The sequence below is a fragment of the Mustela lutreola genome, chromosome 7 (assembly GCF_030435805.1).
Source record: "Mustela lutreola isolate mMusLut2 chromosome 7, mMusLut2.pri, whole genome shotgun sequence".
In the NCBI taxonomy this organism is placed as follows: Eukaryota; Metazoa; Chordata; class Mammalia; order Carnivora; family Mustelidae; genus Mustela; species Mustela lutreola.
In genome coordinates, this window is record NC_081296.1 from 123,792,618 (window position 1) to 123,818,173 (window position 25,556).

General features: G+C 56.9%; 1 protein-coding gene across 7 annotated transcripts in view; it reads left to right on the plus strand.

Moving 5' to 3' along the window:
• Positions 1-25,556, plus strand: part of CCDC88C (coiled-coil domain containing 88C) — a 124,826-nt gene that overhangs the window by 66,645 nt on the left and 32,625 nt on the right. For 5 of the 7 annotated variants that reach the window (XM_059182492.1, XM_059182486.1, XM_059182487.1 and 2 more), the window contains 11 exons: positions 769-909; positions 1,178-1,362; positions 2,045-2,126; positions 2,489-2,647; positions 11,151-11,297; positions 11,934-12,078; positions 15,068-15,252; positions 18,971-19,108; positions 20,124-21,194; positions 23,654-23,781; positions 24,869-25,010. In XM_059182492.1, coding sequence (XP_059038475.1) covers positions 769-909; positions 1,178-1,362; positions 2,045-2,126; positions 2,489-2,647; positions 11,151-11,297; positions 11,934-12,078; positions 15,068-15,252; positions 18,971-19,108; positions 20,124-21,194; positions 23,654-23,781; positions 24,869-25,010 — 2,523 coding nt within the window. Of the gene's footprint in view, positions 1-768; positions 910-1,177; positions 1,363-2,044; positions 2,127-2,488; positions 2,648-10,960; positions 11,001-11,150; positions 11,298-11,933; positions 12,079-15,067; positions 15,253-18,970; positions 19,109-20,123; positions 21,195-23,653; positions 23,782-24,868; positions 25,011-25,556 lie in introns of those variants that run through there. The other 2 variants (XM_059182488.1, XM_059182491.1) reach the window with 2 other exon arrangements.

The following is a 25,556-nucleotide window of genomic DNA, read 5'->3' on the forward strand; positions in this document are numbered from 1 at the left end:
CACGGCTCTGAAAAATTTAAGAATGTTTTTGGTGTGCCTCACTGAGTGGATAGCCCTGATTTTTTATTTTCCTGTTGAGACCTGAGTCCGAGATTACTTCTCTTCCCAAACTGAAACACGAGGTACTCAAAACAGGGGGCTTGTGCACCCTTGGCAGGTCTGGAAGGGGAGGAGGTGAGAAGTCAGGCCGGCAGAAGCCACGGAGAGGCAGCCCAGTACAGACGACGTAGCAGTGGGCCTCCGCTCACACCTGTCGGAAAGGGGAAGAGCTCATGTGACCTTTGGGGATGAGATAACAGTCTTACCTGAAGATTGCTTTAGATTGATTCAGACCTATTCCCTCGCGCGCCCCCCCCCCCCATTAAAATTGTCGTGTGCCCAACATTCTGTCAGAAGAGTTTGATTTAACATTTGTTGTATTCCCATTGGGTTGGAAGTAGTAACACACGGTCCCTCTCCTCCTCCTCGGAGCCCCTGAGGCTTCCCTGCCTTGTGTTGGAAGCTGGCAGTGCTCCGGGAACAGCGTCAGAGGACTCTTTAGGGAAATACCGTACTGGAGGAGTGCTTTTTGGCATTAAAGCCAACCCCCAGGTCCTCATTTCAGGCTGTGTTGAAAGCAGGAGTGACTTGCCAAGGGAAGCTGGCACCTCCTTATGCAGCCCCCTTCCCACAGCAGAGGGCTGGTCCGTGAAGGGCTGCTGGTGTCGGTGGGGCACATCAGTCATGGATGCTGGCTGGCCTCCGCAGCGCCTCCCGCTGTGCCCACAGGTGACCCACAACCAGGAGAACGTGTTTGACCTGCAGTGGCTGGAGCTCCCGGACGTGGCCCCAGAGGAGCTGGAGGCCCTCTCAAGGAACATGGTGTTTCATCTCAGGAGGCTCATCGATGAACGAGACGAATGCACAGAGGTGCGTCCCCTGAAATCAGCGGGAGAAGGTTCTAGAAATGTCAAGCTGGTCGAGGGTGGGGCTCCTCCATTCATATGCTCCTGGTCGTCCCACTGAATATTTTTTCTCTTGAAACTCCTACCCTCTTTCTCCTGCCTCCCTCTCTCGGGGTGTCTGGCTCCCAGCAGGGGTTTTACTCCTTGTCTTCTGACGTGTGTGGCCACGTTGCGGGGCGGGGGGCATGGACGCCGTGTGGGCTACACTGGTGAGACTGCCCCCCCCACCGCAGTTGATCGTGGACCTGACCCAGGAGCGGGACTACCTGCAGGCGCAGCAGCCGCCCAGCCCGCTCAAGTCGTCCAGCACCGAGTCCACCCCCAGCCCCACCAGCAGCCTCTCCAGCGAGGACAAGCAGCACCTGGCCGTGGAGCTGGCCGACACCAAGGCCAGGCTGCGCCGTGTCAGGCAGGAACTGTGAGTCTCCAGTGATCCCGGGCTGCCATTCTGCTGTCGTGTGGGGGCTCGCTAGCACAGTGTCTGTTGTGCCATCTCCCTTGGCGTAGTGTGGCTAACTGGAGCCCACTGGTGTGGGCCCCAGTGTCAGCAGGGCTAGGCTCTGCCCCGCGCTTGGTTGCAGTTTGAACATGGCCCGGTCGCCTCCCTGTCTGGGCTCCTGCGAGTCCAGGTTACAAATCGTCTGTCCACACCCGTCTGGTCAGGGGCAGGAATGATCACACCCGGGGAGGTTTTCTTGCATGGAGGGAAGACGTGGCTCCCCCCATCAGGTGAACCTGTTGTCCCCTCTTTCCTGCAGCAGGTGAAGTGACATTCACTGCACCCCACCCTGGGAGCTGCCCGCCTCCCCCTGGCTGCCTGCCTGGCTGTGGGGGGTGCACCTATAGTTAGAGCCTTCTTACCTGCCTGCACCCTCAGAAGGAAATCCGGTGTCTGGTGGGGGGTTTTGAGAGCAGGTTTTTAAAGGTTAGAAATGGGAGAAGAATTTGAGTAGGAACATTTTGGCGGGCTCTCTGCAGACTGCCCTCCTGGCTCCCGGAAGTGTCTCCTTCCCTCTCCCTCCTGTAGTCTCGTGAGGTGCGGGGGCTGGTGGGGGGCTAACTGAGAAGGGCTCACCGTGGTGCCTCCACGTCACCCCCAGGGAAGAGAAGACGGAGCAGCTTGGGGACACCAGGCACGAGGTGGACCAGCTGGTGCTAGAGCTGCAGAAGGTCAAGCAGGAGGTAAGTGGGAGGGGCTTTGCGCATGTCTAGGGGGTGGGGGGCTGTGCACCCTGTGTCTGGGGGGCTCCCCCAGAACTGTGGCCTGGAGGTTTGGGAATGCAGCCTCAGAAGCTTCCAGCAAAGGCCTCTGTTTCTGTCTGGCCCAAAGCAGCATGGCCTGAGAGCCAGTTGTCCTAAGAACTGCTTTGGTGGGGGAGTGACCCTGTGTGGGGGGAACCCCTCCCAACATGGACCTGCCCGGCCACCAGAAACTGGCTTCTCCTGGGGCATCCTGGGAATGTTACACCCCTGGGGATCGACCCCTCCTCCCTCTGCAGAGGGATGCCCTGAGCTGGGTGCCCCTGCCTTTTCCCGCCTTCCAGAACATCCAGCTGGCGGCTGACGCCCGCTCTGCTCGCGCCTACCGAGACGAGCTAGACTCCCTGAGGGAGAAGGCGAACCGCGTGGAGAGGCTGGAGATGGAGCTCGTGCGCTGCAAGGAGAAGCTGCATGACGTGGACTTCTACAAGGCCCGCATGGAGGTGAGCCCACGCCTCCCAGACGCACCTGCCAGGTGTGGGGAAAGGGAGCCGTGGGATCTCCACGGCGACGCTTCCCTGGAAGGTCCCCCTCTGTGCTCCCTGCCTGGTTGGAGGTGGGAGAGCAGGGAGAGGAGGGAGAGCTCCTGTAGTGAAGTCCTCTGATTTCTTTTAGGGTTTTTCTTTTTCTTCTTCTTGCTGGTAGGAAGAAACGGAACTCCGTTTCTTCCTACCACTTCATGAAGTCCTACCACTTCATGAGTTGTTTTATTTTTTCAGATGAAAGGGGCAAAATTCCTGGCACTTGGACTGGTCCCATAGTAAGCCCTCAGTCGTGGAACCCACTCAGATCCTGAGGTTCTGGGTGGATGGTGCCGGGGAGGGCATCGGGGCTGACGGGACTGGAGACCAAGACCCAGGTGGGGTCCCTGACGCCTCAGTCGTTCACCCCGACTGCCTCATGTCAGCTGCAGGTTCTAGGGACCCTCCTTTCCAAGGCTTTGGGGGTTTTGCCCCCATCACTAACCCCGGGGACTCTGGAAGTAGTTGCCCCGGGGACTCTGGAAGTAGTTGTTCTGGGCCGGTAGAATCAGGATGTCCGCACATACCAAGTGGGCTTGTTTGGTAAGAAATAATCCCAGTTGCCACCCAGGAGGTTTTGAGGGGACTGAGCACAGGTCTGGGGAGCACCGTGGTCCTCTGCCAGCCGTGCTGCTGGCAGGCATGCTTGGGGAAGACTGTGTGGCTGAAGACAAGACAGGCTCTCCTGCAGCAGGCGGGCCCCGCCCCAGGGCCGTGGGAGGAGTGTGGGAGGCCGTAGGGGCAGGGCCTGTTTGTTGCCCAAGGAATATCTGTTCCCTGAGGAATGTGACACCCCACCTCCTGCGGAGAAGGCGCCTTTGGTGCTGCCACCTTGGCCTGAGCCTGGGGTGCGGTGGGACGCCAGCTCTGTCTTTGTTCTGGAAATGGCTGGCTGGCTGGCTGGCTGTGCTGAATTTGAAAAGCATAAATCCTGGGACAGACAGGTTCTGGGACGTGGGCACACAGCAGGGCCTCTCCTCACTTACTCGAAATGCCATAGTTGGGAGGAGAGATAGTCCTTCATGTTTGCCCAGACCACTGCCCTCGCCGCGCCTCCTGCACACTGGTGCCTGGGCTGGGGAGCGGGGGGGCTACCCGATGCAGCCCCCAGGTGGGATCAGGGGCAGAGTGTGATTCCCACCTCTTCCCCCAGCTCTGCCCCATAGGGTGGTGGGTGTCAGGATCCGGCCTCTAATCTCTGTGCTCAGGCCTGGCCCTGTCCAAGCCGCCTTGTGCAGTCCTCCAGACACAGCCCGAAGAGCGTCTGCGGCGTGCGAGGCTGGAGCAGCAGCGAGGGGATCTAGAGGCAGGATGACACGTGCCTCTGCTTCACGGAGCTCCCAGACTTTCAGGGGTTCTCCTGGGGCCCCCAGTCTGATTTCTCCTGTTCTCATCTCATGTTTCATGGCTCTCTGTGGCAACCACGACATTTTTCACCTTGATGCATGTCCTAGTGAAGAGCTACTGTAAAACTGGTAGTGCCTGAAATTTTGCTTTAGTTTTTTTAGCCACGAAAGAAATAGCATGCATCTCTGTGAGGTGTTTACTTGGGGGCAGGTGGCAGGTGTGCAGATGCTTTGCCGTCCAGGCTGGCTAATACCCTGGGACTGGTCCGCAGAGTTCAGACTGCTGCAGAGAGAATGAGTCCTGCTGTGCTGTGATGCCCGTGATAAGAGGGGGCAGCGGACGGCAGTACGTGGGCACTCCTTAGATCTGAAGTAGTTACATGAGCCTTGCTCACTGTCTGGAGGGGAGTCCTAGGCCTCCGCGTGGAAGGTACGCCATCCTCAGGAAGCGTGTCAGTGTGGGGAACAGTGTGGTTTCTGTTTCAGAAAGTACTTTGGGGTTGCTGGGTAGGGAACGGATCACGGGGTGTCAGGAAGCCACAGGCTGTGAGAAGTCTACCAGCCGGGTATCACCCGCCCGGATGGGCCCACCTCCTCCTGCCTGCTCCCTGCCACAAAGCCAGGAGGGGCTGAGCAGGAGTAGAGCAACAGCTGTGTGCTTTCGTTCATTTCTCACAGCAGCCCCGGGGATGCGCTGAGCTCTGGGCCGTTGCATGGACCGCGCAGGGTCGATGGCATCCCATGCGGACCCGGGTCTGCCTCATGTTCCAGGTTCCTTTTCTGCTGCAGCTTCCCTCACTCCCACTGGCAAAGGCCCTGAGGTGGGGAGTGTGTTTGCTGTGATTGTGGCTCCATGCTCAGCATCTAGACCAGTGGACAGACACTTGCTGAAAGAATGCTGTCTGGGGTTTTCCTGGGGCAGTGTCTGCAGGGCTGGCTGCCGCTGGGCCACGTGGAGTATCCCCCTCCCAGACCCCTGCCTAGACCCCCCACCCCAGCTGGCTGCCCACCAGAGCACTTGGCTCTGTGCTGGCTGGGAGGGAACCTGGAATGCAGCTCAGAGACCTCAAAGCAGGCTGCTTTAGGAGGAGAGCCAGCAGTATTGGGGGCCCCCAGGGATGGAGGTGGGCCATCTGGCCCCAAGGGTGGGGGCCTAGGCCTGGGCCACTTGGTCCCCCTGAGTGCTTTGTGTCAGAGGTAACACTGCCTTGATGCACAGGTGTGTTGGATGGGCCTGTGTTTGTGTTTCAGTAAACAGGGTTGTGCTATACGGGGAGGGTATACGGGGTATACGGGGAGGGTGGGAAGTAAAAAGATAGCAGTGGGCATTAACTGTTTTGAATAAGCTGATTCGGGATTAACATCAACTTACTAATGAGATAATGTAAAATGTCAATCAGTTTCAAGCTGTGAAACTACTCCACGTGAGTGTTAGATCATCTGTTTCTCAAGATGTGGTCTGTATCCACCTGCCACCGTGTCCGCCTCTGTTCAGGATGCCTGTTCAAAATGCAGATTCCTGGGTACCACCTTTGGTCCTGAGAGTGGACCCCAGGAATGTGCATTCTGCAGGCTCGCTCCTAGATGGCTCCTCTGCCAGGCACGAGGCCTCCAGTTGCTGATGGACAGATGCTTTCTCCTTCCTGCTGGCTTTTCTGGGCCAGAGATGGGGTGGGCAGTGTGGACGGGAGGTCTGTGGGTGGACCTTGGCAGGATGCCTTCTGTGTGCCCCTGGAGCCCTGAGGGCGGGGACTGGGTCTTAACCGTACTGCATGCCCTGGGGCCTGGCACTCACTGGGCGTTTCATAATCACCCCACAAGTCGGGCAATGGAGACTTAGCCTGGGGAGAAAGACAGGAAGGATCAAGAGTTCTCGTCCCCTCCAGGAGGGAGCAGTGTTAGGTGTGAACTGGCTGGAGGACAGCAAGACAAGCATGATTGTTGTGTTCGTGCCCCCTCATGCTGTGGATACCTACCCCATAGGGGATCCATTTCTATACACAGGGCGTGGCAGGTGGCCCAGGTGCCTTCCCAGAGATCCCAGCCAGTCCCACTGAGGAAAAACACGGTAACCCATGTCATGGTGGGCAGCATGTGTTAGTGCCCCATGGGAGGAAACTTTCGATCAAAGGCCTTGGAGTTCAGGGCAAGGGCAGGGTTAATTTTGGTTTGAAAAATATGGACCATGAGTTTCCACATTTTGTCATTACACTCCTGGCAGCTCCTCTGTGGCTCATAGTCTGGTTTGTAAAAGGGCTCACACAGCAGGAGACCGGTGTGGAGGGAAGCCTTGGGTGGGTGCACCGGTGGTCCCTGACTCCCCTTTGCAAGCAGGTGACCGGCCTCGCTCCTGCCAGCAGGGCATGTTGGGAGGGGGACAGAGGCAGAGCTGCTTCCCGGAGGTTCGTCTTGTCCCACAGTTTGCTTTTGGCTGAAAGGGCAGGTGCCTCGCTACTGTCTGCGTCTTAAGCAGAATAAAGGTAAGACTGGCCTTGTCCTCACTCCTCTGAGATTTATGGCTTTCTGGGCAGTGCTGGCTCCAAAGTCAACACAGTCTGAGAGGTGGAGACCGAGCAGGGCGCAGTCCTAGCTGCCACACACCCTGCGGGGTTGTTGAGGGAGGCTTGCCCCCATCTGTAAAAGGGAGTGCCCTGGCATCATGTTTCTAGTGCACTTATCCTAGCGAGACACGGGAACTGACTGATCCTGCACCAAGGGTGGTTGGGGGGGGGGGTGCTGTTGGCAGGGCAGTTAGCAGCTGGATGCGTGAGCAGTCCACTCCAGCCCTGCCTGGCCCCAGGGGCTCCCCATCCTCCAGAGCCCGTTTCCCCCGCCCCCCCCGGCCAGCAGGCTCTTGCCGCTGCCCGAAGGCAGGCTGAAGAGTGAGGGCCTCTGCCCACCTTCTCTGTCGTTGGTCATTAACCCCAGGGCCTGCCCCCAGGATGCCCTCCACAAGCATCTGAAGCGGCCGCTCAGCCTCCATCGGTCCTCGTTCATCCCCTTCTCTCCTGCCACCATGGTGACCCTTCTAAGAGTTCCTCCGGCATCTGTGCATTGCTCTGGGGTTAAAATCCACACTCTGCCTTGTCCGGCACTCACCCACTTCAGGTCTCCCCACGGCCCAACTGAGGCCTCCTGGGCCCAGTCTGTCTCCCCCAGCAGGGCCAGAAGAGGAGAGGGTAAGGTCAAGCTCTGCAGGTCCTTCCGAAGCTGCTCATTTCCTGTAGGCCCCCTGCACGCCCCCAGAAGTGTTCAACCCCGGGGGGCTGTGATGGTGAGTGTTCCTCTGTCCCCGCCGACTTGTGCCTCACTGACCTAGAGCTTGAGTCCTCGAGCGTGTTGTGTAGCTTGGAAATATCCAAACTATAGTCCATCAAGGCTGAAATCCCACCCCACCCCCCCGTCCGTTTTAAGTATAAAGTTTTATTGGAACATCACTACATCCTTCCATGCAGTGTCTTCTGTGGCAGCTTTGGTACCCCTGCAGAGTTGAGGTGTTGTGACAGAAATTGATGGCCTGAAAAACCAGAGGTACGCAGCTCTGGTCTGCCCCATGGTAGGTGCACAGCGAGGTTTTTAGATGAGCAGTAAGAACTGGGTTTTTGGAGCTTTTTCTGCCTGCCAGGAGTGCCTACGCTCCAGCCACATCATCACACGTGAACCTCGGGGTGGCCCACCAAGTGTAGCGGCCACTGTGGCTTCCTCTCACTTTCTCCAAACGGGAAAGCTGAGGGTTCCTCCACCCCTCGTGCAGCTGGCCCTGCCAGTAAGGAGGCGCACCTGATGTTGAAACACGTGTGTCTGTTTGCAGGGCTGCGGCCTTGCTGAGGAAGGAAATAAGGGAGGGGGGCTTGTAGAGACGAAGAGGGTGTGGGGGAGAGGTGAGATGGGGGGCCTTGAGGAGGGGTTGATGGCGGAAGGGCGGGGGGCGCCTGGCCTCCAGCAGCCCATGTGGGAATTCGGACAGCATGCGGTAAGCGGGGAAGGTTCAGACTCAGGGAACAGAGCAAGAACCTTGGAGCCTTGATCTTCCGTTTCTACCGGCGACTTTGCGTTTCTCTGTGTTCTAAGGAGTTCTGATAAAATTTGGTACAGTGTGAAGTTAAAGCAGGCTAGATCCGTTGCTGGGCTTACACTTCAGTCTACCACGCTTCTGGAACCTTCCATGGAGCTTAGCAGACCACCGTGCAAAGGGCCGAGCAGATGGTGTTTCGCCAGGAGGTGATCTCTATGGAGTGAGCAAGAGGTCCGCCTGCCAGAGTGGAGGGCCCTGTCTCCCTCCCGAGGACACCTCTGGGCTGGGTACTGCGGTCTGAGCCCAGTGGGAAGGAGCTGGTTGTGTCTTTGATTCTGCCCCCACCCCTTAGACCCACCCCACTGCCGCCTCTGCTGTTTGGTGCTCACTGGGGTCAAGGAGGCCCCATGGAAATGAGTCTCTGCTTGCTGCTTGGTGGATGGAGGCTCGGAGGCTGCCGGGCTGACTGGTGTCTTCCAGGGGTGTGAGGAGATGGTGACAGCCCCTTGCTCCCCGGACCTCAGACGCCGTGTCTGGAGTACATCCCAGGCATTACTGAACCTGATCCCGGGTCCGCCCTGTCGGTGTTAGAGAGGGAGGGATCCCTGATGGAGGGACAAGCTCTTGCCTCACGTCCCATGGCTAATGGTGCATTGGCAGGCCTGGGAGCCAGAGCCTGTCGGTCTATGTCCCCGGTCCCTGCTCCCAGTCACCGTGCCAGATTAGCGGTGGCAGCTCTCGAGCCCTTGGGGACCAGCCATCAGGCCTGGCCTGTGGCTGCCTAAATGTGGCCCCTCAGCTGTTCGCAGGGCTGGGTCAGGCCTTGAAATAGCCTCCTGGTTCAGTCGAGGTCAGGTCTGCAGGGGGGCGGGCTGGCTTTGGGCTAGTGCCCCGGCATGAGGAACGAGGCCTCTTGGTCCTCCAGGCCGAGCCCTCAGCTTGCTGTAGCAGCTCAGGCACAACTTCGTGCAGATCCGGTTTCTTGCATCTGAGGGAGTAGGGTGTACGAGGCAAGCTGAGGTATTTCTGTTGGCTGGAATACGGTGGAGGTCAAGGTGGAGGCCAGAAGATGGGAGATGTATTTGCACTTGATCTTAGCCAAAAGGCCAAGAAGCGATGACGGAGACGTATTTGGGAAGTAGTTAAAAACAGTCGTGTTCCATGCTCTGTTTCACTCCTGTACACTTTTCTCCATCCCTGCCTGTTGGAGGTCGCTGAGTCCTTCAGAGCCCATGTCACATGCCCTCTGACTGGCCCCCGCCCTCCTATGGTATGATTCAGCCAACAAGTATTATTGAACATATCTCTGAGGCCCACAAGAACAGACGTGGAACAGCCCTACCCTGGGAAGCTGACGGTCTCAGGGAGGAGCAAAGGCCATGGTGCCTCACGGTGTGTCCAGAGCACTCTGGGAGCCCAAGTACCTGGCTCCGCAGGCAGGACAGAAAGAATTTGCAAGCATTTCTCAGAGGGGGCAACCCAGGCTGGGTTTTGCATGCTGATTAGGAGTTGGTTATGAGGCTGAAGGGACAGCCTGTGCGGTGGGAGCTGAGGGCCCAGCCAAGAGGTGATATGGGGAGTGTGGCTGGCTGGGTCTGCTGAAGCTCAGAGTGTGAACTATGGGCGCCGGAGAGGGAAGGCCAGGCGTTCTTCCGCTCAGAACCCCTCTGTGTGCTCTAGGTCATGTCATCGTTGCTGGCTGGGGCCTCTTTGCCCCATGAGCCCCTTGAGGATGGTTTGCAGGCAGTTGAGGGCAGTGGAGAGAACACAAGTCTGGAGCTCTCGGGCCGGAATTCAAATCCCAGCTCCTCTTGAGCTTCGTGGCTTTGGGTTTATTTTTTAATTTTCCCAAGTAAGTCTCTCCCTCTGTAGGAGGGGACAGTCCCTCCCTCCGTCTTGGGGCTGTGGGGCCAAGTGAGGGAGGGAAGGGTGGAGAGCACCCAGTGCAGGACCAGCCTCGTGGTGGACACGTTCTCTTAACAGAAAGAGGGCACTTAGGTAATCCTGAGGCTTAGAGCCTTCTCAGCAGCCAGCCTTTGATCAGAACTGTGACCGCTGACCAGAAGGCACGTGGTTTCCCATTTCCTGAGAATCTCTGATGCAGGGAAAATGAACATGCAGTGGGCAAGCAGGAGCTACCCAGCTGTCAGCAGGACAAGCCTTTGAAAACCGCCACCAAGAAAAGCAGACACGTCCCCACATCTGGGTGTTTGCACACTGCGAAGGCGTTTGGGGAAACTCAGTGCCTCCAACATACTGAGTGGTGCTGGAAGGGCTCTGGGGAGAGGAGAAACGAAGAGGCCCCATAAGTGGGGTAGGAAGGGGAGGAGAAATGGCACCGCCTGGTGCAGGATTAAGAGTCCAGCAGCCCCTCCTACGTGAAGGGGCTCCTCGAGGAAATGGCCATCATGTTCCACACCTGGCACGTGCTTAACACACAAGGAGTGGGGTGCTAATTTGTGGGGGTTCCCCTCTAATTGTGACTTAAGTCTTAGAGAGTCCCCATTTATAGAACCATTGTTTGTCCAAGAGCATGTATGTAGGATGTTCGGGTGGGATCTGGATCTGGAACGAAAGCTCGTGTCAATCGCTCCTTTCTCCCAGGACTCTGGTCACGAAATACATGTTGAGTCCCGAGGACTGGACTCAGCCTTCGAGCCTGGGACTGTTTCTCAGCCCCACCTCTTCCTGCTTAAGGAAATGGGGCTCAGCAAGGTCCCATGTCGGTCTGCAGCGTCCACTTGTCCGCCCAGAAGAGGTTGTAGGTGCCAAGCGCCTTCCTACCACGGCGGCACGAAGAAGGCACCCAGGACGAGTGCGCTGAATGAGGGCCGGAGTTCAGGCATCTGCCTGATGGTGGACTTTCTCTTCCAGTAACGACTCTCGTGTGGCCTGGTGCAGCGGGATGGTGAAGGTGCTGAGAGGTGGAGCCCCACCCACACCTGCAGCCTCTCCCCCCAGCACTGCAGCCCCACCCCACCCCTGCAGCGTGAGTCTAGGCCTCGAGCCCCTGTGACCCAGGTGCCTTCCTCTGACGGTTCTCATGTGTGTCTTTGCGGAGCAGGAGCTGAGAGAAGACAACATCATTTTAATCGAGACCAAGGCCATGCTGGAGGAGCAGCTGACCGCGGCCCGGGCTCGGGGCGACAAAGTTCACGAGCTGGAGAAAGAGAACCTGCAGCTCAAGTCCAAGCTTCACGACCTGGAACTGGTATTGCCACCACTCCCACCCCCAACCCCCCGTCGTCACTGCATCCCCCCATGGACTGGGGCAGGTTCAGGTTTACGCTCTGCCCTTCTCTGGGCTTTCGGCCTGGGCTCACGGGGCTGCTGCTGCCGCCATGGTGGTCCCGGGGGCTGTGGAGGGGGCAGCATTTGATGCCTACAAGATGGGACTCGACTGCTCATGCTTTCCTGTAAGGATGGATGTCCATGTGTGTCTGTTGCAAGAAGGTCTCTGCTGGCCTCCATGGTGTGAGCTGAACTGTGATTCGGGAGCGTCTTCAAGGCCCGTTGGGCCTGCTTGAAGGCCACAGAGCCGCTCGGCCTCACGGTACTTTCTCTAAGGCTCCATGTGGTATGTCACTCTGTCCAGACAGCATTCATTAGAGGCCTTGGGGCTCCGTTCATCACCCAGGTCACTGGGACAGGGTGTCTTTTAGCAGCTGTAACTCTCACAGCTGGCTGTGGGGTTGGAGACATTTCCTTGCAGCTGGGCTTTTTTGTTTTTGTTTGTTTTTTTGGTTTTTTTGCAGTGAGCAGGTGCATGGAGTCCCTTCATCCTGGGGGAAATGAGAGCAGGTGCCTGGGGGACCAAGGTCTTACTCCTTCCCTCTTTCTGCACCAGGACCGGGACACAGATAAGAAGAGAATCGAGGAGCTGCTGGAGGAAAACATGGTCCTTGAGATAGCCCAGAAGCAGAGCATGAACGAGTCCGCCCACCTCGGCTGGGAGCTGGAGCAGCTGTCCAAGAACGCGGACCTGTCCGACGGTGGGTAGCACCTGGTGTCTCCAGCCGACCCTGCTGCCCCTTCTCCCTCGGCCGGGGAGCTGAACACTTGGCTCAGAATCTTCCATGTCAGTCTGTCCATTCACCCTCAAGTAAAAAGGATTTCTTTCAAGTGCCATTTGGAACAGTTTCCTTGCGGTTCTCCCCCAGGAGAACATGAGGGGTCTGGCAGCCTCCTTGTTGGGACGTGAAATGCAAATTAAGTGTTGCCCGCTTTCTCATTTCCCATATGGACCATCCTAGGAGCTTCCAGATTACAGCATGCTGACCCCCAGAGGACATCTTAGGCTTCTCTGTGGATGGTTGAAAGCTCTGGATGGCAGGTGACATCCCCAGGGGCCATGAATCTCCACTCTAGCTGTACCACCAGTGTTATTTCCTCTGTTCATTTGCATAATTGGGCAAGATGGATGCAGTCTGTTTTCTGTCTCTCCGGGTTGTGATTGCTAAGTGGCTGCTGCTCCCCGGACCGGGACCTCTTTCTCTCTCCCTGTGCTTGCTGGCGGTGGCTGCCCAGCACCCAGACGAGGTGTTGGCCTGGGGGAAGGTGGGTGGGGCAGGAGTCAGCCCAGTAGCAGGAAGCTCTGCCTGCCCGGCAAACAAAAGCCAGTTCCTTTGTTCAAAAATAGTACTCCTGCACCTGATAGCGCCAAGTTAATGTTTACTTAGAACTTTACCGAGCGTTGGTAGGGCATTGGCTGGTTTGGGGGTGGCTTTTTCAATTCTAGTACAATCCCTAAGCATAATGAAAAGGTCGCCGAGAGCAGCTGGTTATTTCTTATCTTTGAGCTCCGAACCTAAAATCAGTTGAGTAAATTGTTAATCTATGTGAGAAGTTAGTTCTGTCCGAGCTTTGGTGCCCCAGTGCTGTTGCGGGGGTGGCCCCGCAGGGCTGGGGGGTCACAGGGATCCCCTGCTCTGCAAGTTGAGGTCAACTGGGGAGGACTGCTGCCGCCTGGTGGATCAGAGAGGTAGTGCGGGCTGCCTAGGACAGGCTCAGACCAACCGCGAAGGGCAGCTGATGGGGTCGGTAAGCCTCACCAATTCAGACTAAAGTATGTTTGTGAGCCCTTCCAGGTCAGTGATGATGATTTCTTCTTGGTGGTCCAGCACCTAGTGCTTATCTGGAAGCTGGTGGGTGTTGGTTTGAATGGCGGCATAGGGGGAGTAGAGCCTGAACATCCTGGTGCGTGTGTGCTGTGGTGGCTTCTCCAGAGCAGCTGGCTAGATGACCTCCTTTAAACCTCGGTTTCTTATCCTGCAAAATGGGGGTAACAAAGCCACTTTGCAGGATTGCTGTGACTATCCAGTGACAGGAGGCGTGAAGCATTACACCGTGCCTGGCCCATGAGTGGGCGATCCGTGCTGAGCACCTTTCCTCTTGGTCGCATCAAAACCCATCCCCCCACATGCACCTACACACACAGGCATGTGCACACGCACACCCGATTGCTGGGGATGCTGATGAGCACAGCACTCGGCGAAGCTGTTGGTTTTCTTTGTGATAAACTGTTGTGTCCTCATCGTGGTCTCTGAGGCCCTGCCTTTCACAGAAGAGGAAATGAGGCTTGTAATCAGTTCCATTGTTTAACTTGTGGAACCTTCACTTTGATGCCGTGAGCACAGAGCTGCAGTCGGGAATGACCACAAAGTCTGGAGGTAGACGGCAGGGCCAGTGTCAGTCAGGATAGTGAGACTGTACCGAACGCCACAGAGCTGGATGCGGAAGATGATTAAAATGGTTATTTTTATGTTCTGCGTATTACACCACAATTTTAAAATGTTATTTTTCCTCTTGGTTGCTGCAGAAGTATGGTCCAAGTGATCCAGAGTCCTGAGTCCTTGGGGTCTTAAGTCGGGCTTAGGTTGCATTTGTAGCATGGTGATAACTGAGCCCTCCATGCATGTGTGTCCCTTGAGAATACATGCGCTGACGTGTGCGCCGGCCTAGGAGGGTCGGCAGGGCGAATGCTTCTGCCACCGTGGCGTACCTGCTGTTGCCTGGGGTCTGTAGGATACTCCGGCTTGTTGGGGCTGTTCTGCCATCCTCGGTGGGTGAGGAATGCTTCAAGATGGATGCTGATGCCTCCAGTTCTTACGATCAGACAGAGGGTGTGAATGCACACGTTTTATTTCCAGTTTGATGTGCTTGCTATGAAAGCTGTCTCCTCTATGTGCCTCCAGCCCCTGGCCTGATGAATAAGAAGCCGGTGGGGAGGCTGTGTTAGCAAGTGTGGTAAGGCTCCCAGAACAGAGCGTGTGGAACTACTGACGGGACAGGTTGGGACAGGACAGCCCTGATCCCGTCTTTTCTTTTCTTCTCTCTCTTTTTTTTAAGATCTTATTTAAGAAAGAAAGCATAAGCGGGGGGGGGGGGTGCACAGAGAGAGGGAGAAGCAGACTCCCTGGTGAGCAGGGAGCCAGGGGCTTGATCCCAGGACCCTGGGATCATGACCTGAGTGGAAAGTCAGACGCTTAATGACGGAGCCACCCAGACACCACTGCCAACCCCCCACAGTCCCTTCTTTCGTGGGCTTTCATGTACATTCCCTTTTTCCTTTTCCAAAAAAGCCCCCCTGAGTTACCTTCCCGGCTTGTGGCAGGAGGGGGCCAAGAAGTTTAGTTCATGACTCTTGGGTCTGTGCCCCCTTCTTCATTTGTATTTGAGCTGTTTCGGGGCAGAATAGATAATCTGCCTTTTTCTGTCCTCAACTCACATTTTCATCTCACTTAGAATTTTAAACAAATTTACATGTATCATCTCGTTTTTTTCCGATACAGTCATGAAATTACAAAATCTGTCTAAAGGATGGCAGCTCCCAGGCATACATACCCACTCAGCCACCTTACTGCTCGTGGCAGACATAACTAGCCGATTACCATGCCCTTCCTGCTGAGCGTCCCAGGGCTGGCACAGAAATGTCACTGACTGACCATCTCTGTTGGTCTCTTACCCGACTTTGTGCTTTAGCCTCTAGGAAGTCATTTGTGTTTGAGCTGAACGAATGTGCCTCCAGCCGCATCCTGAAGCTAGAGAAGGAGAACCAGAGCCTCCAGAGCACTATTCAGGGGCTGCGGGACGCGTCCCTGGCATTGGAGGAGAACAGCCTGAAGTGCGGGGAGCTGGAGAAGGAGAACCACCAGCTCAGCAAGAAGGTAACCCCAGCCAGGGGTGGGTGACCTCCTCCCCCAGCCCTTGTCTGTAGTATACAGCAGGCAGAGCACAAAGGAGTAGCGAGCACGCACAGCCCAGCAGAGATGCGACTGCAGTGCAGCCACAGTCAGTTGTAATAGAGGGACAGGAAGGTCATCAACAAGAGTTGAGAGGCAGCAGGGCTAGTCCCTGCATCACTTCTTTGAGGGTGTGGCCCACATGTGACTTGAACTCTGTGTGCCTTGTTGTCTTCATCTGTGAAATGGGGTTAACGGGGATTGTAAGGATGATAGGACTGGACTTACTGTAGGTCAGGGGTCTGGCACAGACTAAGTGCACTATTAAAAAGCATAGGATGGGACATGGGAGAGGAAGCAGCGATGGAAGTCACGTGTGTGTGTGTGTGTGTGTGTGTGTGTGTGTGTGTGTGTGAGACACGGGTGGACGGTTTTAGGGCATTGCTGGTGGTAAAACAAGGTCAGAGCTCAGTTTCTCTTGGATTATGGGATGAGGAAGAAGAGAGGCTGAATTGTATTTGCCTTGCAGGACAACAGCTAGGTCTTCGATTTAGCACAGTAGAGCCCAGACCTCTGGGAGGACAGACACAGCTTGCCAACTGTCTCTGCTCTGTGGTGACGAGGACCCCAGTTCATGCCAGGGTGTGCGAGGGGGCCCTTGAGAGCTAGGGGTTACCCCCGCGTGTTGGTCCCAGGGCTTCCGGACTCCTCACCCACATGGTACAGCACAGATGCTATGTGGGCTCTGAGCACACCCGCTGCCGGATCCTACCTGGGGGGAGAGAGTCGGGGAGCTCTCGCTTGCCAACCGCTGTGCAGGACGGCTGCTTCAGGGGTGCAGGGGTCCGTCCTGCACACAGGTCCCGCCAGCCTCATGTATGGAGGCTGCATTGGCAGGGGATGGGGGCTGCAGGCCGGAGACCAGGCACCCCGGTCCTGGCTATCCCGGCACTTCCTCGCTGGGTGAGGCGCGGCTGGAACAGTCTCTCCGGTCCCCTCCGGGGGCCTCCCAGCTCCAGCACTCACCCGCCTCGCCCCTTTGAAGGCTTGTTTGCTCTGCAGCCTGCTGGGTGCTGGATACTTCGTGGTCTCCCAGAGGACAATGGGAAGCTCCCCCTCTCAAGCCCTGGCTCCTCGTACAAGTGGAAGGCACTGAGACGGTTTGGGGTTTTACGTTCACGGGGGCCTAGCACAGGAAATATCTTTATAAATGGCAATCTGACCTCAGCCAGGTCAAAAAAATTGACCTTTAGAAAGATGAGAACGTTTGACTCCGCAGGTCCTCGTGGTCAGCCATAGAAAAGCGGCAGGGTAATCTCGCTGGCCCAGCTCCCAGATGGCCTCCGAGGCCACCACTCACACTTTCCTCTGCCCTCAGGGTCCGCCCCGGCCCCCCCGCTGCAGACAGGATTGGCGGTGGGGGCTGCCTGCCCGGCTTACTCCTGAGCCCCCGTCTCTCGCCCCTCCCCACTTCCTCTTGCATCAGTTCCCCAGAGGACAGCCCCTCTCCTGCCACAGCCCATGGGAAACATGTCTTGGCACAGCATTCCCGGTGCAAAGGAGGTGCCCCTCTTCCCAGACTGGAGTCCTCTGCGTCTGGTGCCGGGAGCCCTGGGAGAAGGTCCTCCTGCCCCCCAGAGCACCTCTCCTCCCTGTTCTGCTCAGCCTGCCCAGGGCTGGTTCTGACCTGGTGCGGATGGTTGTGTTCTTTCCTTTCCCCAGCCTTGGTCACCTCACCCTGTGGCCTTGTCTCTGTGGGCTGTGTTTCAGCCACCAGCTGGCATTTCTTGGCCCATAGGTGAACCACCGACCTAGCAGAGCCCCACAAGGGACGCGGCTCTGAAACTGACTTTCCTGGAGGTAGTCCAGAAGCGTAGCATAGGACGGACACGGGCCAGCGGGGACACAGTGACCTGGAGGCCCAGACCCCTGGTGCCAGCCTGGCTGTCCCCACCATCCCAAGTGTAGCCCAGGCTGTAAGTTTGCTTAGGTTTGCAATGTCTGTGGGAAACGTCATTCCCCAAAGTCACAGAACGTCTACGGACCTTAAAGAAACTGCCTTCCTCTCGTGACTGTAACTTTATATCGATCTCATGAGAGTTTGTGCCTTGAGCCGAGAAGTAAAGAATCCTTATGTTCAGAGGAAGGGGTCAGCCCTTTGGGGGAGCACAGAGCCCCATGGCTCAGAGGAAGGTCCCTGGCACCCACATATCCTGGGAGCCCACAGCTTGAGTGGGGTCTTAAGGAAGGACAGAAAGCCCTCTCTGGGCTAGAGGATGGCTGCGAGGTCCCCCAGGGTCGTTGTGGTTCCTCAGGGATGACTAAGAATCATGGCTCCGGTTTCTTGGCAGAAAGAACCAGAAAGGGAGAAAGAAGACAGTGAGCATCCCACAGGGATGCGGGGGAATGTGGGGAAATCATGTCTTCAGACGAGAAGCCTCTCTCTGGGACAGAAGGGACAGTGAGGTAGATTAACGGTGAGCTCGGGGTGAGCTAGGAAGGCAGGGAGCACACACCACAGGCCCCCGGACTATGCACGAGACCAGGGCTGGGGTCGCCCACTGGTGTGCGTCCTAGCTCTGATTTGTGTTCACTGTAAGGCCTTGGGTCAGTCACTGAGCTCCTCCGGCCCAGAGTCGCCCTCCATATGATGATTGGTCGTAACTGCCCGCACGCTCTCAGGGAGGTCAGCTGATGTCAGCGCACCTGCCACGGGCCCGGTGTGTGCTGAGCGCTCCGTGCTGGTAGAAGCTCGTGAAGGTGGACGCTGCTGGCCCCGTGTCCGTTAGAGAGACTTGCCACTGGTCCTGTCGCTAGGAGCAAGGGACCAGATCCTGAACCCTTGTTCCTCTGACGCCAGTCCCTGCCCTTTTCCCAACTCCTGTCCACAGCGATAAGGAGTTTGGTGTCGGCAGGAAGGGCCGGCAGCCTCCTTGAAACCCTCATGCTGCCAACGGCACCATGGGCGTTGCCTCAGCCTGCTGAGTCAGCTTCTGCCTCTGCCACGCTCCCTGGGCATGGGGCACAACTGTGACAAGCTGGAGCTAGATGGCTCATGTTTAGGAAGTCCGGGCACTGGTGGGGCCCAGCAGGAGACCTTGGTACCCAGGAGGGGCTTGGGTGGTTGACTGGGCAAGATGAAACGTGGTCTGGCCTGGGGCAGGTGATGGGCGTGTGGAGCGGGGAGCAGCATGGGCAGACAGGACACGACTCGGGGACAGACTTACCTGGAGGGTGCAGGAGGAAGGAAAGATGCATCAGAAGACGGCTCCAAGCAGCTGGGTGAACAGGAGTGTCACCGACCCAGGCAGCAGTCGTGGGGGAGGGGGAGGGACGAGGGTGAGCTAGAGGTCCTGGCAGGGCATCAGGTGGTAGTGGCTGGTGGCCCCTGGAGCATGGAGTCCGACCCTCGCATGGGTGGACAAGGCCTGAGACGGAGACGAGGGACCTGGAGGAGGCTGAGAACACGGCAGCGAGGCTGAGGAGGACTTGGCGCCCAGGACCTTCCCCTCCTCCCCAAGCCAAAAGTGCAAGGTGTGGGCTCAGGACTGAGGTCACTATGGAACACTTTCCGGATGGTTTTTTTTCCTCGAGAAGAGACCTAGTAGAGTATTCTGCGAAGTTGATGGGTTTGGGTTTGTCCTGAAGCAGAGATCACTTTGCAAGGCTAACTCGTGCATGGCTGGGTATTTGGGCTTCACAGATTGAGAAGTTACAGACACAGCTGGAGAGGGAGAAGCAGAGCAACCAGGATTTGGAGACCCTCAGTGAGGAGCTGATCAGAGAGAAGGAGCAGCTGCAGAGTGACATGGAGAGCCTGAAGGCTGACAGAGCTAGGCAGGTAGGTGTCTCCGAGACAGATGCTCCCACCCGCAACAGGGCACGTCCAGGATTCTAGCCATTTCCTGGTAGTGGATGAGCGACACATGGGTCACCGCTTGCCCAGCCGAGCTGCTCCCCAAACCAGCGATTCTTGAACTGACCAAGGAGGAGCAGGTTGTCAGAGTTTGCCTCCCAGGGCACACTGGCTGTCCTGGTTTTGATTGTCGTGATTGGGAGGAGGGGTGGGAAGGGGCTGATGGCATGTGGGTGGAGGTCAGAACGGCTACCAGATGTCCTGCAATGCACGGGGCAAGGAGCTGACCCAGCTGCAGGCGTCCACAGCGTCCTAGCAGACAGCCCCGGCCGGCCTCCAGGCTTTATTTGGCTCACGCCACAAAAAGTCCCAGGGTAGGCAGCCCAGGGCTGGTGCAGTGGCTCAGGGATGGCAGCCAGAGGCCAGGCCTCTCTCTTCTCACTCTGCCACCCCTGAGCTCTGGGCAGGAAGGAGGCCACGATGTCCAAGGTATGCGTCCTGTAGGGTACTGGGCGAGTTAGAGGCACAGAGCTGACGGTCACCCTGAGCCCTGCAGGATGAGGGGGAGCCAGAGGTGCTAAAGGTTGGTGTTGAGTGGGGGTGTTGAGGATGGTGAATGTTCGAGGCAGAGAGAGATCACCTGTGGCGTCTTCTGGGGGAGAGTGGTGGAAGGGGAGGCCGCAGGCGGACAGGGCCAGGTCGTGGGGGCCCCACCGGCCAGGGTGAAAGGTACCAGGGAAATCTCGTCCATTCTTTTGAATCAGAGGGAGAGCTGTGGCTTGCGTTTCTGAATCACTCGGGCTGCTGTGGGTGTGTTTTGGCTTAAATGAAGTCATGAGTGCCCTTTACCTGCTATCCACACCAGTCCCCTGGGAAGCAGCAGGACGGCTCTGGGTGCTGTCTTGGGGGCCTGAACTTGAGTCTCCCGGTTTGAACCCGGATCACTGAACGACATCCGTGCAGCCACTGTGTCATTCGTGCCCATTCTGTTTTTCCGCAGATCAAGGTCCTCGAGCAAGAGAAGGATCGTCTCAACCAGGCGGTGTGGTCGCTGCGGGAGAGGTCGCAGGTCAGCAGTGAGGCCCGCACGAAGGACATCGAAAAGGAGAACAAAGCCCTCCACCAGACGGTGACCGAGACGAGCAGCCGACTCAGCAAGCTGGAGTTCGAGAAGCAGCAGCTGCACAAGGACTTTGAGCAGGTGAAGGAGAAGGTGGAGCGGGCGGAGGAGCTGGAAAGGGAGCTGCACCGGCTGGAGAAGGAGAACGAGAAGCTGGCCAAGAAGGTGGCCTCCCTGAAGACGGCCACCGAGAAGGCGGACGCCCTGGAGCGCGAGAGTCGGGGCCTGGCGCTCGAGAACCGGCAGCTGAGGAAGTCGCTGGACACCCTGCAGAACGTGTCGGTGCAGCTCGAGGGTCTGGAGCGGGACAACAAGCAGCTGGACGAGGAGAACCTGGAGCTGCGCCGCATGGTGGAGACCCTGCGCTTCACGGGTGCCAAGATGGCGCAGATCGAGCGCGAGAACCAGGAGCTGGAGCGGGAGAAGGAGGAGCTGCGCAAAAACGTGGAGCTGCTCAAGGCCCTGAGCAAGAAGTCCGAGCGCCTGGAGCTCAGCTACCAGGGCGTGAGCGCCGAGAACCTGCGGCTGCAGCAGACGCTGAAGAGCAGCGGCCAGAAGGCCCAGGCCCTGGAGCAGGAGCTCAGGGATCTGGAGGCCGAAAACCAGGCCCTGCAGCGCGACCTGGAGGCCCTCCGGCTCACCAACAAGCAGCTGGAGAGGTCGGAGAAGGACCGGAAGGCCCTGGAGCAGGAGGTGGCCCAGCTGGAGAAGGACAAGAAGCTGCTGGAGAAGGAGACCAAGCGGCTGTGGCAGCAGGTGGAGCTCAAGGACGCGGTCTTGGACGACAGCACCGCCAAGCTGTCCGCCGCCGAGAAGGAGAGCCGCGCCCTGGACAAGGAGCTGGCCCGCTGCAGGGACGCGGCCAGCAAGCTGAAGGAGCTGGAGAGGGACAACAGGGACCTCACCAAGCAAGTCACCGTGCACACGCGGACGCTGACGACCCTGCGCGAGGTGAGCTGCTGTGGGGGGGTGGGCCGGCGGTCACAGGGGAGGGTGAGGGGGCGGGGTTGGCGCCTCAGTCCCAGGGCGCAGGGGCACGCCGTGGGGTGCGCCTCCCAAACAGAAGTGGGACTGTGTGTCTTGTCCCTGGTGCTACCCAGGATGGTGTCTGTGGGGACGAGAATGAAGGGGGACGTCACCTGTTACAGTCTCCCTGCCCAGAGCTGACCGCCACTCCGAGTCTGGCTCACTTGGCCCCATCACCTCCCGTGGGCGTTTGCACATGTACCTGCTTGACATCATCCTTTCCTGCGTCCTAATCTCTTTTGCCTTTCACTTCCTGTGACTTTTCTCAGCGTAGCGAGTAAGCTTTAAGCCATGGGTTTCTAATGGCTGCGAGATATTAATTCTGTAGATCCTGTAGATTGACTGCAATTACTTTTTGGACATTTAGGTGGTTTTCCAATTTTTTTCATTATTTTAAATAACACCGTACATATTTACACACACATCTCTCTTTTCAGCCTGTGTTCCTAGAAGTGAAACTATGGCATCTAAGGGTCCGGGCATTTTAAAGTATCCCACTATGTCTCCTTTTTCCCCAGTATTTATCCCCCAGGTCATCTGGCTATTCCTTCAGGATTTGGGCAGGGGAATAAACTGCTTTTGGGAATGACTCAAACATCCACAGCGTGCGGCACAGAAGTCGGGTCTCGTGCCTGTAGGAACCCAGCGTGGCTGTTCACGGGCAGTCTTAAATGCAGTGAGTCTGGCAGCTCGGTGTTGCCACCCGGTGGCGTGGCCGGACTGTGTCCTCAGGTGGATGAGGGAGAGGGACCACACTGTGCTGCCCAGAACTCGGTCACCCAGCCATGTCTGGCTGCTGGTCAGGCGAGGAGATGTGCATTAGCTGTGTGCCAGGGGAGAGAAGGGAGTGGGTTTGGGGACCACACAGTCGTCTCCCTGTCCTAAAAGGAGTATAGATGATGATGCAGGCAGGTCTGTGTGCTGTGGGGGGAGACACACAGCATGAGTACAACCCCTCATCCCTCTCTCCGTGAGCTTCACATCAGTTACACTGAGGTCACAGACAAGCCCGGAATCATAGCAGCTCCTCACCCCTGGCGGACTTCTCACTCATGAACGTCTGGGTGCGCCACCTCACCTCTCCGCCCCCCCCACCCCACCCCGGGACCCTGCCGTCTGTGCTGTGACTCCACAGTCCAGGCTGCTTGGATGAATGGCTCCACCCCTCCTCCCCCAGCACAGGGCCTAGGCAGTCACCGCGGCAGGAGAGAGGCTCTGTGCCGTGGCCTGCGGTGACCCAGGGCATGTCCACCTGCAACTTGCTGGCCAGAACTACCCGCCAGCTGCTGGGTGGCTGGGAAATTTGGGGGAGCAGATGGAATGTTTGGCGAGTCCCACTCCGTTACTGCCATCGCGGGCCTGAGGATTTGCTGTTGGGGAGCGGGTGGTGGCTCACATGCCAGTAGCTGTGGCACCAGGCAGAGAGCAGTACCTGCCTGTAGAGCTCCTGAGACACGTGGAAGGAAGCTGGGCCTCCAGGAAGGGACCTGCCTAAAAGAGAGCCCCGCTTTGGCAAAGTGAACCAAAACCAGGTTTTTGTTTGTTTGTTTGTTTTAATATTTTATTTATTTATTTGACAGAGATATAGCAAAAGAGGAAACACAGGCAGGGAAAGTGGGAGAGGGAGAAGTAGGCTTCTCGCTGAACTGGGAGCCCGATGTGGGGCATGATTCCTGGACTCTGGGATCATGACCCAAGCCAAAGGCAAACACTTAATGACTGAGCCACACATGTGCCCCAAATCCAGGATTTATAGTTTTTTTTTTTTTTTTTTTTTAAGATTTTATTTATTTATTTGACAGAGAGAAATCACAAGTAGATGGAGAGACAGGCAGAGAGAGAGAGAGGAGGAAGCAGGCTCCCTGCTAAGCAGAAAGCCTGATGCGGGACTCAATCCCAGAACCCTGAGATCATGACCTGAGCCGAAGGCAGCGGCTTAACCCACTGAGCCACCCAGGCGCCCCCCAAATCCAGGATTTAAAGTAAAATCTTTCTCCTCCTGGTACTTCTTGCAGAGAATTTGCAATAGGAAAAAGTATTTCCTTCCATGACTCCACAGAAAAAGGCAGGCAAGTCAGAATCCAGCCTCCTCCTCCAAGGTCAACGGAAATGGTATTGCAGACCTACGTCCGTCCTGGACACATTGCCGTGTTAGTCTGGCCCACCTTCAGCGTGAGGAGGCTGGGAACGTGTGTCTCTCCCCCTGCCCTTTGGAAGACGTCCCTGGGGTTCACCTGTCCCCGCTGAACTGTCAGCTCAGCCCTCAGGACGCCTGAGTCAGCTGTGACTCTGGAAGGCAGCTGCTCAGCCTGGAGAAGGGGCCCATGCCAGGCCCTCCCCGCTGGGCTTCCATCCCACCCGCGTCCCTCTCCCTGTCCTGGCAGGACCTGGTGCTGGAGAAGCTGAAGAGCCAGCAGCTGAGCAGCGAGCTGGACAAGCTGAGCCAGGGGCTGGAGAAGGTCGGCCTCCACAAGGACCTGCTGTTGCAGGACGAGAGCGGCCACGGCAACACGTGAGCACCCCCTTGCTGCGGCCTGTGGGCCCTCTCAGTGCGCGCTGCACACCCCCAGCTCCAGAGCTCAGTTCACTCTGCACAGCCTGGGGCTTGCATGTGGTCTCTGGAAGAGGCTGGCGTCCCTTATGGGACAGGACTTCTTCCTGGAGAGTCCCGGGGAGAAGTGCAAGGAGACTCTCTTGTCCAGTGGGAAGACTTCTTAATTGTTTTAAAATAGATTTTTTAAGAGTCCGTTTTAAGTTCAAAGCAAAATTAAGGGGAAGATACAGAGAGTTCCTGAATGCTCTCTGCCCCGCCCAGGAATAACCTCCCCAGTGTCCATAAGCCCCCACGAAAGTGGTGCACCTGTCATACTCGCTGTGTCCCCATCGACCCTTCTTCCCCCAGTGCCCGCAGTGAACCGTAGGGTTCACTCCTGATGCTGCACGTCCATGGGTGTTGACACGGGTGTGCTGCCGGGGTCTACTTACAGGATCCTACAGACTCGTTTCATAGTCCCACATGTCCTCTGTGCTCTGCCTACCTATTTGTTTCTCTCTTCCCGACCCCAGCCCTTGAATTGTAAAAAAAAATGAACTATTGTGAAATTTGCCTGCAATTCTTTTCCAAAACGATCTCATTTTCCAAGGGAATCTGGTATCGTGGACTTCTGCTGGACTTTTGCAGAGACCTAGAGTCCCAGCTCCACATGATGGGTGACGTGGCATCCTGTTGGTGTGGCAAAAGGGCCACGCAGACTTACCACTTACCTAGCTCACACTGTGATCTTGGGCAAATTGCTTAACCATTCTGAGACTCAGTTTCCCCATCTGTTAAATGGCCAAGATAATCCCTCCCTAAGACTCTGCTTGTAGAACTGCAGCAGTGACATTTCATTTGAAGCTGTCATGGGTGTGTCTCTGTGGAGACTCCTGGGGAGGGCTCTGGATGATGGCTTATGGCTCTTATGGTGCTTCTGGGCCAAATGCTGCAGAATTACAAAGGAAACCTGCTCAGTGGGGGAGACAGGTGTTGGCAGCTGGGAGATTGGGAGCCTGTGAGCAGAAGAGTCAGATAAAAACTACTGCATATTTGTATTTTTCAGAAAATGCAGTATATTGGAGGGCAGAAATGAGTCAGCACTAAAATCAACGTTAGCCATGAAAGAAGAAAAGATTGTGTTCTTGGAAGCACAGGTGGAAGAGAAAGCCAGCCTGAACCGCCAGTTACAGAATGAACTCCAGGTGGTAAGATGTGACCCCTTTCCGGGCCAACTGTGAGTCCCAGCCATGAGGCCTCTGCCTCACCTTCTCCAGCCTCACATGGGTAGCAGAGGGGTGGCTGAATGCCCATCTCCTGGAGCAGATGTGCTGACCCACGGGGTTCTGAGCGGGGCTGCCATCAGAATCGTATGCATTGGGGCCGGATGGAACCAGAGTGAACCAGAGGCCTGGGGGCCGAGGAGGCCAAGTCCAGAGCAGCTTTGAGTCTGTTAGGCAGGATCTGGGACACTGGTGAGAATTGGCAGGAGACTATGAGCATCAGGACCAAGAAAGACCTAGAGTCCCAGGGGTACCCTGAAATGGGACAGGTGTGGGTGCACCAGGGCTCGGTCAGGATGTCCACTCCTGGCACATATGTGATTTCCAGCTTTCCTTCTTGAAGCCTTGGTGCAGTTCTTGGCTGTGTGATTGAATAAGGAATCTAGAGAAAAGCCGTTCTCGGGCTGGAAGGGACTGTATAACCTCCCCTGGTCCATATTCCCCAGACTCATCTCCATTTCGTGGCATGGG